Below are 13,426 nucleotides of genomic sequence, written 5' to 3' on the forward strand. Positions count from 1 at the left end.
GGGCACTTAGCTATGAGTGTCTTTAGCAACCTCAGCAAAATCAGCCAGAAGAAGCAGGATAAAAAACAGACGCTCTTATTGACTGTCTGTTGTAATTGTGGGTGCCCGATGCATTTAAGCGCTAGGGACACAATTCTCCCCAAGTGCGTCCTTTTTTACGCAGCCCCCCTCATTTAAATACTGCATCAGGCACCCAGGGGATGTGGCTGCATGCACTTTATGAAAACAGGTGCTCAATACGAGTGCCTGTTTTCAGCATGCATCTTATTGCATTGGCCCCTAAAGAAGCTCATTTCCCAAAGGATCTAAAGAACTGGCACAAGGTCAGGTCCATGGTGGAAGGCCAGGACTACAAAATTCCATTAAATATGCACCACTATCAAGCTTTTATGTAACATTTTAATACACAATACTGCTAACATGGAGGGAGTCAATTTGTTTACAACAGCTGCCACTCACAGCAGTTTAAGCCCAAAGAAGCAGTGATATTTTCATATCTTCCTTCCAGCTGGAAATACCACAGGGGTATGCACAACAGTAAGAAAGTCATCTATTTCAGTGAGCTTCTACCAATAATCACACCGGCTCTCTCCAGGTTAGGCTGTGTTAGATAAAATCTGGAAAACAGTTTCTGTTTCATGGCATCTGCATGTTGCCACTGCCGTCCTCAGCCCAGGGGGCATAGTCTGATTAGAGACAGCAGATCACTTTTTAAAAACATCAGACATTTAGATTTGGTTCAGGTCAAAGTTTTGGTCTTTACCATCACTTGAGATGTTACAGTCCATTGCTAGCATGTAATCTCTCTCCTACTTTCATTAAGGTTGTGTGACATCATATATGTTTGTACAGAGGGCTTCAAATTCCAATTTATGTATACAAAGGCAAACACCTCTAGGCAGCCTTGCAGACACTGGCAGGTTCTGTTCCATGAAGCACAGACTGATCACGTAGCAGAGATCCTCCTGCACCTTTCTGCTTCTTTACCATAGCAAGGAGAGGTATGGATGGAGCCCGTTTAAAGTTGCTGTTCTCGTGCCCTGTGATCACACAGTATGGTCATCTGTTGAGAAAAAAAGCTCAGCAGCTGGCCCACGTGGCAGGTGTTCTAGAGGAGAGATGTTGAAAAAATGGACAAGGATACAGCAACTAATAGTTAATTTCTCCCCTCACCCCTAAAATTTCAACCCACATTTTATGTAAAATTTAAAGTTACAACAGCATCTGCTGAGCTTTCATTTTAGATGAAGGGCAGGATGGGGCCAGCCTTCTCCAGGAAAGTGAAAATACCACCATACCCTTAGGATTTATGTGGAATACAATCAGGACAATGAACCCCCCCCCCATTTCACTTCTATATACCTTTTCCTGCCTCTGGTCAAGGTTTCTTAATAGATCTCATACATGGCAACATTTTGCAGCAGTGTCCCGAAAGATTGAGGGGAGCAGGAGGATTCAGCATGGCTAGCACCAGCCCTGCTCACTCAGCTAGAAACTGTAGAATGAGCAGTGCTGCACTGGGTTTTACACCAGATTTTATTATTATTTCTCATGTTGTAAAGGAGTTCAGAGGTTGCGATAATGCTACCTCAGAGTCAGTCTGTGAGAGGTACCTGCGGCATGGGGCACCCAAAAGAGTTTGCTGCTTGGTCATAAAGGCAAAAAAAACAAAACAAAACAAAACAAAAAAAAACAACCCCAAATCCCCACACACATTCTTTTGGTTGGGCTGGGTGGGGTGGGAGGTGTTTATATGTGATGCAGATACTACAAAACGGACTGGCAGGTGGATGAGGGGACCATGGGAGCCCCTCAGTCGGCTGCATCATTTTCCTCCCCGGTTTCTCCAGCGGTGGCATTCTCTGCATTCTTAGATGCCTGCAATGAAAAATGCAGAATCACGAGTTGGGTCTTGTCACAAAATGTACAGCAGGACCAGAACACAGAAGAGAGGAGTCAGAGAGGCGCAGGCAAAGGCTGAGCATGCCCCATCAAATAAAGTACTTCAAAGGCTTTCAAGTTTTCATTACTTTGCAGGCAGCAAAGTATGGAGACAAAAACATTCACACTCCACGACGACAGTACCTTCTTTTTTTTCTTTTTCTGAGTCTTTCGGCTAGCAGAACTGAGTAGAAGTGCCTAGAAGTGAAAAAAAAAACAACCCAAAAACATTGAGCTGCTATGGCTTTATAAGTCTTTACACAATGCATTTGTCCTCATCAAGGTCAAATCAGAGATAGGTTTCTTGCATGAAACATGATTTACCCTACTGAAAGTCTTTGTGAATACCAAGCCATTATAAAAGCCTGCTGCATCCACCATAGCCTAGGACCTGGAAGACAACGGGTGAAATAATGAATTTTGATGCTTTGAGCTCACCTTTAGATCCCCATCCCGCACCTCAAATTCCGTCTTGTAAAGGTCAGTCTCGAAGGGGCCACTGGTTATCCTCATAGGGCCATTGGGCATTAAAAGCACCGTAAACTTAAACTGAGCAACAAATTCTCCTATGACAGAAAGAAGCAAGCAACACATTAACTGTCTATCCTCTGTTAGCTTGGGATAGTTGTGCTACTGGTATATTTTTTCCATATGGATGCTCAACAAGCTAAACTTTCTTGCTAATCTCATATGCATAGAAAAAGATAGTGTGTCTTGAGGGTTTCTCTGAGAACCTCCCCCAGCACTATAGTATCCTTCTGTGACTGAGGGTGCAGGATGCATCCCCATGCAACTTAGTTGGAACACTGTTCTGGGATTCAAGCAATCTGCAGGTGCTCCAGCAAGAGATGCGGTCTCCGACCTGACAGAGGAAATGAGCACTACTTCAGCAACAGCAGCAGCTTCTTCTGGCTGGCAATGCAAAGTGCTAGTTACTAAGCTATCAGACTGGCTCTCACAGTAACTCTTTACAAAGGCTAGAACCCAAATCTTAACTCATAAGGCTGAGGTCAATATTGAAAGGGCTTTGACTGGCTAAGTTTGTTTTTTTTTTATACGTCTCTCACACCTCTCAATATCTAAAACTTACCCGGGTATATCAAACTAATGACATAGCCAGATAAAATTTATCTGGCTAAGTCAGAGGCATTCTGGAGTGGAATCACATTAGCTGGATAATGTCAATTTTCAGAGTTATCTGCTTAACTTTAGGGCAGCTTGCGAGCAGTACTAAAGTTAGCTGGATAAACTTATCTGGTTAACCTGGATATAGCTAGGTATATACAGTAACTCACCTGTGTTGCTAAATATCTTAACTACATTAGCCCAATAAGGTTATCTAGTTAACTTTACTGGCTGTCCAGCAGCTCAATATTGACCCCAGATTTTTTTTTTTTTTATGTAACTGACAAAGACGAATAGTTTTTACCTGATAATTTTCCTTGCTTTAGTCCAGTCAAACCAGTTCAGACAAAAAGGTTATGCCCACCGACCAGCAGATGGAGACAGATCAACAGGATAATTGATGTCACCCTTTATAGGTACCTGTGCTAACATCAGCCTGCCAAGCTAACTGTAGACAAGCTGAGTTACAATTAATTCCATCATCAGAATTTGTATTCCCAAAATACTGATTTTAAATAAAGGACCTCAAGGAGAATAAGGAAGCAGAAAGACAGGGCATGTGAACAAAAGGTATCGAACACACTTACCCGCTCAGGAGTAGAACCTGATCTTGCAGGTGTTCAGCAACATAGAAGAGGAAACTGAAATCGCAGATACATGTAAGTTTGGTAGGACAGGGAGAAACCTGGACAGTTCTGATTGGACTAAAGAAAAGGAAATTATCAGGTAAGAACTAAATTTCACCTTCCTCTTCATCCAGTAAGATTGATACAGTCCACTTGTTTGGACTAAAGCTGCTACACATTAGGGTGGGAAACTGCCTAATCTGCTCTTAACACTTTATAGAGGCAAAGGAGGCCTCCCCCCTGATCACCACATTCAAGCGGTAATACTTGGAGAAGGTAAGAACATAAGAAATTGCCATGCTGGGTCAGACCAAGGGTCCATCAAGCCCAGCATCCTGTTTCCAACAGTGGCCAATCCAGGCTACAAGAACCTGGCAATTATCCAAACACTAAGAAGATCCCATGCTGCTGATGCAATTAATAGCAGTGGCTATTCCCTAAGTATAATTGATTAATAGCCATTAATGGACTTTCTCCTCCAAGAACTTATCCAAACCTTTTTTGAACCCAGCTATAATAACTACACTAACCATATCCTCTGGCAACAAATTCCAGAGCTTTATTATGTGTTGAGTGAAAAAGAATTTTCTCCGATTAGTCTTAAATGTGCAACTTGCTAACTTCATGGAATGCCCCCTAGTCCTTCTATTATTCGAAAGTGTAAATAACCGAGTCACATCTGATAGTTCAAGACCTCTCATGATCTTAAAGACCTCTATCATATCCCCCCTCAGCCGTCTCTTCTCCAAGCTGAACAGCCCTAACCTCTTCAGCCTTTCCTCATAGGGGAGCTGTTTCATCCCCTTTATCATTTTGGTTGCCCTTCTCTGTACCTTCTCCATCGCAACTATATCTTTTTTGAGATGCGGCGACCAGAATTGTACACAGTATTCAAGGTGCGGTCTCACCATGGAGCGATACAGAGGCATTATGACATTTTCCGTTCTATTAACCATTCCCTTCCTAATAATTTCTAACATTCTATTTGCTTTTTTGACTGCTGCAGCACACTGAGCTGACGATTTTAAAGTATTATCCACTATGATGCCTAGATCTTTTTCCTGGGTGGTAGCTCCTAATATGGAACCCAACATCGTATAACTACAGCAAGGGTTATTTTTCCCTATATGCAACACCTTGCCACCTTACAAATATCAGAAGGATACACCAAATGCATGTCAGCCCATGAAGCCACTGCGCTCTTGTGGAATGAGCCCTCACCTGCCTAGGGAAGGAAAGATCAGACTCCACATAAGCCGTCACAACTACTTCCTTAATCCAGCACGCTATCATGGCTTTAGTAGCTGCCTTACCTTTATGCCTCCCAGAGTACAGGAAAATTGGTGATCATATCTCCAAAAAGTATAAGTGACTAAGATAACACAAAAGGATGCTTTCTCCTAATATCCAAGGCCTGACGTAACCTATACGCCAGGCCTTGGATATTTTAGCCTCTGCTGAAGGTGAGTAAGAACACTGACTGGTTCAGACAAAAAGCCAAATCCACCTTTGGAAGAAAGGGATTGCACGTATGGTGACCACAAGAAAAGCTCCCTACAAAAAAGTGCCTATAACTCTGAAAATCTACAAGCGAAGCAAACAGCCACCAGAATCATAGCCTTCAAGGTAATCAGCTTCAAAAGCAGCCCCTTAAGAGGACAACACAGAGTTTAGATCCCAGGATGGTACAAGAGACTAGCGGAGGGTTGATATGTTTCATGCCCCAAAGAAAATGCACAATGTTGGGATGAAAACACAAAGGTCAGCCCAACACAACCTCTATAGTACAAAAAAGGGCTACCACCTGTACCTTCAAGGAATTAAGAGCCGAAGCTTTGGAAAGGCCATCCTGCAGGAAATCCAGAATCTGTGGTACTGAAGCTCCTCCAAGAACGCATTACTTACCACTGCACTAGTCTTTGAAAATTCTCCACACTTGTACATAAGCTAAGTGGAGAATTTCCTGGCTCTTAGGAAGGTAGCCACCACAGTCAGAGAATACCCTCTCTTCACTAATCGTGCCCTCTCAAGGGCCAAGCCATAAGACAAAAATTGATCCAGTTCCTCGTGAAGAACCAGACGCTATATGCCTGTAGGGTCAGAGTGGGTAGAAATCGCCAAGGTTTTCCCCTGAGCAACAGCGTACCAAGAACACCTTGGCCAATCTGGTGCAACCAATATCACCAGATCCGGGTGCTCAGATCCTCTGAAGAATTCTGCCAATCATCGGTGATGGAGAAAACATGTATAGGAGAATGTCCACCGGCCAAAACCTGGACAGCATCGATCCCTGCCGAAAGGAACTTCTTCCCTCTGCTAAAGAACTTTTGAACTTTCACATTCCCAACAGTTGCCATTAATCTAGCCTTGGCAATCCCCATCTTTTCACAATTTGATCGAAGGCCTCCTGATACAGACACCACTCCCCTGGATTGACCACTTTGCGACTAAGATAGTCAGTTTGAGTATTTTCCATGCCAGCAATGTGAGATGTGGACAATGTCCTGATTCATCTCTACCTACACAATGAGCAGATCTATTTTCAAGGACACCTGAGGATTCTTGGTCCCCCTTGATGGTGTACATAGACCACCACAGTGGAGATGTCAGACATTACCCTGACTGCTTGGCCTGTCAGGACAGGCACAAACTCTAGAATGATTGCCCTGGTTTCCCAATGACTGATGAACCATTGGGCCTTTTCAAAACTTCACAGGCCTTAGACTGTGCGACTCAGACAGCGTGCTCCCCAGCCCTTGAGACTTGCATCTTAGTCACTTTCACCCACTTCAGTTTCCAGGTCCATGTCTCCAAATGTTTGGGCATCGTCCACCAATGCAGACTTAAGTATCACATTCTCCAGAACTCGTGGAATTACACTGCAAGTGGGGATTCCATCTGGATAGTAACATCCTCAAAGAGGCCTCAGGTGCACCCTGGTCCATGGCACTAAGTCCAAGGCTGCTGCCATTACCCTAAAAGTTGCATGTAGAACTACACTGTTGGACTCCTTGTGGACAAACGTGTGTGCACTTGATGAGCCCTCTTCTGCATTCTTTGGTCTGTTAAAAGAACACATCCCAATTTCATATCAAATGGGCTCCCAGATATTCCAACATCTGGGATGGCAGTAGATTGTTCTTGGAGAAATTATTTAGCCCAACTCCTTAAAAAATTGGACCACCCTCTTAGTGGCCTGCATCTTTACCCTGATCAATCAACTGAGCAAGTAAGGATGAACTAAGATCCCTTCCTTGCACCAAGCTTCTGCCTAAGAACATAAGAAATTGCCATGCTGGGTCAGACCAAGGGTCCATCAAGCCCAGCATCCTGTTTCCAACAGAGGCCAATCCAGGCCACAAGAACCTGGCAAGTACCCAAACACCAAGAAGATCCCATGCTACTGATGCAATTAATAGCAGTGGCTATTCCCTAAGTCAACTTGATTAATAGCAGTTAATGGACTGCTTCTCCAAGAACTTATCCAAACCTTTTTTGAACCCAGCTACACTAACTACACTAATCACATACTCTGGCAACAAATTCCAGAGCTTAATTGTGCACTTGTCCACATTAAATTTCATCTGCCATTTGGATGCCCAATCTTCCAGTCTCGCAAGGTCCTCCTGTAATGTATCACAATCCGCTTGGGATTTAACTACTCTGAATAATTTTGTATCATCCACAAATTTGATAACCTCACTCATCGTATTCCTTTCCAGATCATTTAACAGTTTTTTATACCGACATTCATGGGAAACATCAAATCGGTTTACAATTAACTGAAAGCCAGAAAGTACAAAAAAAACAGGGACGGGGACAGGGGAGCAGGTCGAGGAAGAGAATGGGAGAGCGGTCCAAGTACAGATCCTTGAAGCAGTTCACTGTTTACCCTTTTCCACTGAGAAAATTGACCATTTAATCCTACTCTGTTTCCTGTCTTTTAACCAGCTTGTAATCCATGAAAGGTCATCGACTCCTATCCTATGACTTTTTAGTTTTCTTAGAAGCCTCTCATGAGGGACTTTGTCAAAGGCCTTCTGAAAATCCAAATACACTACATCTACTGGTTCACCTTTATCCACATGTTTATTAACCCCCTCAAAAAAATGAAGCAGATTTGTTAGGCAAGACTTCCCTTGTAAATCCATGTTGACTATGTTCCATTAAACCATGTCTTTCTATATGCTCTACGATTTTGAGCTTTAGAATAGTTTCCACTATTTTTCCAGGCACTGAAGTCAGGCTCACTAGTCTAGATTTCCCGGATCGCCCCTGGAGCCCTTTTTAAATATTGGGGTTATATTGGTCACCCTCCAGTTTTCAGGTACAATGGATGATTTTAATGACAGATTACAAATTTTAACTAATAGATCAGAAATTTCATTTTTGATTTCCTTCAGTACCCTAGGATGCATATCATCCAGTCCAAGTGATTTGATACTTTTAGTTTGTCAATCTGGCCTATTACATCTTCCAGGTTCACAGTGATTTTGTTCAGTTCGCCTGATTTATCACCCTTGAAAACTATCTCCGGAACTGGTATCTCCCCAACATTTTCATTAGTAAACACAGAAGCAAAGAATTCATTTAGTCTTTCTGCAACGGCCTTATCTTCCCTAAGAGCCCCTTTAACCCCTCGGTCATCTAACGGTCCAACCGACTCCCTCACAGGTTTTTTGCTTCAGATATATTTAAAAACATTTTTGAGTTTTTGCCTCTACAGCCAATTTCATTTCAAATTCTCTCTTCCCCTGTCTTATCAACCACTATCACTTTTGAAAAGATACGAGGGGTCATTAATAAACCAAAGGGTAGGACATAAAACTGGAAATGCCAACCCAGGACCGCAAAATGAAGAAAATGCTGATAATCTACTCTTAACGGATGTGAAAATAAGCCCTCATCAGGGCCAGTGTGGTTAAGAATTCTCCTTTTCTTACTTCAGAGTTTCTATTCTGAAATGAGTTACTCTTAGAAAGTCATTTACCCATGTCAAGTCCAACATGGAATAGAAGGACACGCGTTTCTTTGAAACCACAAAGTAAATAGAGTACCAAACTATACATTCCTGCTCCTTTGGAACTGAAATCGCCACCTTCAAGCTGAGAAGTCGCCCTAGAATCATTTTTTATCACCTCCTGCTTTCTGCCGGACCAGCAAAGGGAAATTATAAAGGCATCTGAAAAGGGCTGGGAGAATTCCAGGGCATAATTGTTGTGGACCACAATAATAACTGTCTCAGACAATGTCTAGTACCCAGTGATCTGCAGTAATTTGGGCCCATTTCCGAAAAACCTGACAGTAGTTTGCCTATCTCCAGTGTTAGGATGCTTTGAAAAAGTTTCCTATGAAGCTATTACTGCACTGTGAATTTACACTGATTCAAGAATCACAAGGTTCTAACATGACAAAATATACTGAAATGCTAGAATATAGGCCAAAATGTATGTCAAGTTCAACCTTAAATTTCATTCCTGCTCAATTTACAACAAATTACATTATTTACAAGAATCCCAGCTTCATTAACATATATGAAAAATTATGTCATCCTATTAAGAGGATACTGTGTTAATGTCACCCAATTAGGAAAATGTTATGAAAAACAAACTAGCTCATTGGTGTGTACATTGCATTTACTCTATTATGTAAACAATTTCAGACTGCTTCTGAATTGCCTTGCTGGTAATCTTGCACTTTCCTGGAATATTCCATACTTTATCTAAATAAAGATCTTCCTTCAAGTTGACAGTAATTAAGCATTTATTTTGGTTAAACCACAATACTGGTAGCAAAGAAGAGGCCCCCAAGCATTCATTGTGAGGATCAAGAGGATCCTACCCTGAGGATCCCCTCTTACCTCCTCTCTTGGATCGAAAGGACCGAAACCTAGAAACAGTCCAAGACCTTTGGTTATGGTTTATGATTTATTTGGTTTTCTATATCGTAGCATCAGTGGGAACCTTCACAACGGCTTACAACCATTTAACAAGGAAAGTACAATAGTATATAGTAAAAGAATGATGACAGTTATAATATATAAGGAAGTAAAAACATTAGTAATAGTAGTTAAAATAATCTAAAATATTGTAGACTAAAGTTATATAAATATCAAAGGACAATAACAATCGTGGGAGCTAAATAGCATAACTATGAAATAAACAAAACAAATGCTTATCCAATACCGTTTTTGTAGGCTTGTCAGAATAGCCAAGTTTTGAGTAGTTTTTTGAAGAGGTTTGTGTCGTTTTGAAGCCTTATGTTTTCTGGAAGTGAGTTCCATAAGTATGGTCCGGCTATTGATGTTGCTCTTTCTCTGACTGTTGTGAGGTTTGCTGAGGAGATTGGGGGAATTGCTAGTAGGGCTTTGTTTGCTGATCTTGTGTTTCGTTGGGGATGATGCTTTTGGAATAATGTATTTAGGCAGTTGTTAGGCCCACTTGCTCATGAAGTGCCTCTTGAAATCTACTATGAGGCAGGAAGAACCAAGAAGATGCTTTCTCCCTGTCTTTCAGGAGCCTCGGCACCTTGGAGTTTCCCCAAGCTTTTGCTATTTTCTCAAGACCTTCATCAAACAAAAGATGCCCTTTATAGGGAAACATCATCAAATTAAAACTTCAGATGGAATCAGCTGACTTAATTCTTTAACCAGAGAAGCCTTCTCGCTTCCACAATAGAACACACACCTCTAGCTGAAGAATGCACCAAATCAAAGCAGGCGTCTACCAAAAATACTGCACCCAGTTCCAATTGACAGTCAGGTTCCAGAGAGCCTTCCTGTGCCAGATGCCAGCCAGACCTTGCTACAATACAGCTACAGGCCATGCTAACAGATTCAAATGTCTGTGTAAACTAAGACTCTATCCTGTGCAACTTTAAGGGCCACACCACCTTCAAAAAAATGGTAATCCACTTGAAAACCGAACATACCAAGGTATCCACTCTCAGAAAATGGAAGTTCTCTCCATGTTCATAATGAAAGGGTTATAGCTTAGCCAATGTTCGACAACCCTTAAAATTGGAGAATCCCATTCCAAATGAATTCCTAAACCACTTTATGACAACTTCCTAACATCAACCATAACAGATCTAGGAGTCTTTTTCTTCTCTGCAATACCCAAAGCATGCAAGGATAGATTAGCTGCACCTCTTCATGAAAAAGGGGCAGCAAAGAAGTGTTATCCACAGTGAGGAGGACATTTCCCTTCCTCTAGGTCCTCCTCTTCAGAATCACCTGGCCCTGGATGAAAGCCAACCATATATAGAAATATTCCACAGCCTTTTCTCTTCTACTGCCCTGGGTCTGTTCCTGGATCTAGCCCCCTCCGGGGCCACAGAAGAAGTAAGATCAGCAACAGTCCCTAGACCTGCTCCTCGGCCCAAACAAAAAGCTTGTAGGCCCTTAAAAATCTCTTTGGAGATTGTGGCCCAGGACAAGGAGGCCACAACAAGCAAAGCAGGAACTTTGCACAGCAGTAGCAGCCACTTTAGCTGACTGAGAAAACGCTCCAAAGGCTCAAAGAAGGAGGCCCATGCTTCTAAAATGGCTACTGGAGCTCCTACAGAAACATGGACCATAGCAGGAATTATCTGTTCCACCATGTCTTCAATTACGGATCTCTGCAGATTTAAAAAAAAAAAAAAAAAAAAATCCGAGCTCTGGAGCTGCCCTTCAGCCTTGCTGCAATGCAGCAAAACTTTCCCCTGCTTGAATCTTCCTCAGATTCCAGGTCAAGCAAAACGCGGTCTTTTTTCTTGTACGCCTTCTCAGCTGCCATGCCCCCTCAGTGCAAGATGACCATTTGGCGCAGAATAATGGTCCCTGTAACTGGTCTTGGTTCTCCCATCCACGGCTGCACACTGAGCCAAGACTTCACCTTGCCGAAGTCCTCAGCCACTGAGCAGGGAACAGCTTCTCAAGTGGCGCTTTTATTATTTTATTGCTCAAAGGCAAACAAGGCAGAATTAAAGAACCGGAAAGCCAGAAAAGGGAATACCAAAAGAGGGTGGGGATAAGGGAAGGGGAGGAAGGTGAAACAAAGCAGATGGGAGAAGATCCAGAAAGCCAGATCCCCTTGGAAGCCCCTTGTCCTTACCTTCTTTCAGAAATTTTAAATTTCTTCTTTCCTTTTTTTTTTTTTTTTTTTTTTTAATTTTTGACCAAAATTCAGCAAAGAGTCCCGCTCATCTGAGAGAGGGAGAAATGTTTTCACCTTAGGACCCTATATCCACTTTCCTGTTCAGCCTAATCATTGCAGTCCACAGCACAGGAAGCCTACCTACTATCTGCTGGAGACAAAGAATACTGGCAGATTATCAGCACAGGTGACTATAAAAAGTGACATCAGGGAGCCTGTTGATCTGTCTATCTGCTGGTCAGTGGGCATAACCCATTTGTTTGGAATGACTGACTGGATGAAGATGAATTAATGTTTACGAAAGCTTCATAAGTGATCAGTAGCTAAGATTGCTGCTATACACACAAAATTAAATGTCTTTGTGTATGTTACAATGTGTCTAATACATGAGTATTTTTTATAGCTTTACACATGCCTGCATAGATACAGAACTTGGTAGTAAATATGGGCCCCCAAAACTCGTGTAGAGAAAGCCCTCACAGCAAGCTATCTGCCACAGAGCTGGTAAGGTGTATTGTCAATGCACTGTGAGGCCTTTGTGGAAAATCCCAAAGGTAAAGACCCTCGGGGGATTTCCCAGAGGCATCTGAAATGGCTTTGCATATCTCAGTTGAAGTCTATATTAAAAACTTAAAAGAAAAATGCGCAATACCACGCATTCAGCTGAGGCCAGTTAAAGTTCCTTTTTTATTGATCTTATTAATTTGCATGCAAAGTAATAAACAGGTTACAGTCATTGACCAAATCCAGAAGAGCTCTGAGTGTCACAGATTAAATTAACAGTTTAAATATGAACCAGAAACATTGATAATAATGAGGAGCCCGACTTCCTCGACCTGGAGGAGACCGAAGCATGGCTGGTCTCTGATGCCCCTATCCGCTGGCGGCATCGACAGAACCAACGGTCCCTGCTGTTGTCGATGGCTCGGTGTCCATTGGTGCAGCTCCATGGTCCATCGGTGCTGACGCTGCCAATGCTGAAGTTGATGTCTCAAACTTCCCCAAACCGAAGAGTTTCTCCACCTTGTCAAGTCGGGTGTGATGTCCCTTCGGGATCATCTGGGTGCACTTGCAGCACTCCTGGACATCATGCAGATGTCCAGGAGTGCTGGACATCTGCAGACAGAGGACACATATCATGGGGATCCATGATGAATGGCCCTTGGGCACTGGGGACATCGACAAAAACTGTTTGTGGACATGACAAAAGAAAAAGAGGAACGCAAAAATGACAATATTGGTGGCGGACTATAATGGCACTGAGATACTGCCGCCACAAGGGAGGTAAATGCGAAAGAAAACTTACCCGAAACACCAAGAAACCTAGCTGAGGAGGCTATGAGAGGGACCGAGAGGGACCCGGCGTCAACGGACCGCAAAAACCCGAAGTAAATATCAGGGGAGAAAGTCTCCACAAGTTTTAGAGAAAAAAATAAATAAAAAGCAAGAGCTCACTCAAACCGAGATGCAAAAGCTCCGCAGAAAAAAAAAAAACAGACTGAAGAGGGATCCTGTGTGGATGCGTGGTATAGGGTATGCTGGGCATACTCAGTATATATCAAGTCAAAGCTTTGGAAACTGAGAAGTTTTCCATGC

The 13,426-nt window shown here is 42.6% G+C and overlaps 1 protein-coding gene across 1 annotated transcript in view; it reads right to left on the reverse strand.

The window, feature by feature from the left end:
- Positions 1 to 379: 379 nt before the first annotated feature.
- The window catches only part of PA2G4 (proliferation-associated 2G4), a 61,717-nt gene continuing 48,670 nt past the window's right edge, over positions 380 to 13,426 (reverse strand). The window contains exons 11-13 of the mRNA XM_029594737.1: positions 2,380 to 2,507; positions 2,086 to 2,139; positions 380 to 1,878 (exon numbers count right to left, since the gene is read on the reverse strand). Coding sequence (XP_029450597.1) covers positions 1,813 to 1,878; positions 2,086 to 2,139; positions 2,380 to 2,507 — 248 coding nt within the window. The 3' untranslated portion in view covers positions 380 to 1,812. The remainder of the gene's footprint in view (positions 1,879 to 2,085; positions 2,140 to 2,379; positions 2,508 to 13,426) is intronic.

This window comes from Rhinatrema bivittatum, chromosome 3, assembly GCF_901001135.1.
Source record: "Rhinatrema bivittatum chromosome 3, aRhiBiv1.1, whole genome shotgun sequence".
NCBI lineage: Eukaryota > Metazoa > Chordata > Amphibia > Gymnophiona > Rhinatrematidae > Rhinatrema > Rhinatrema bivittatum.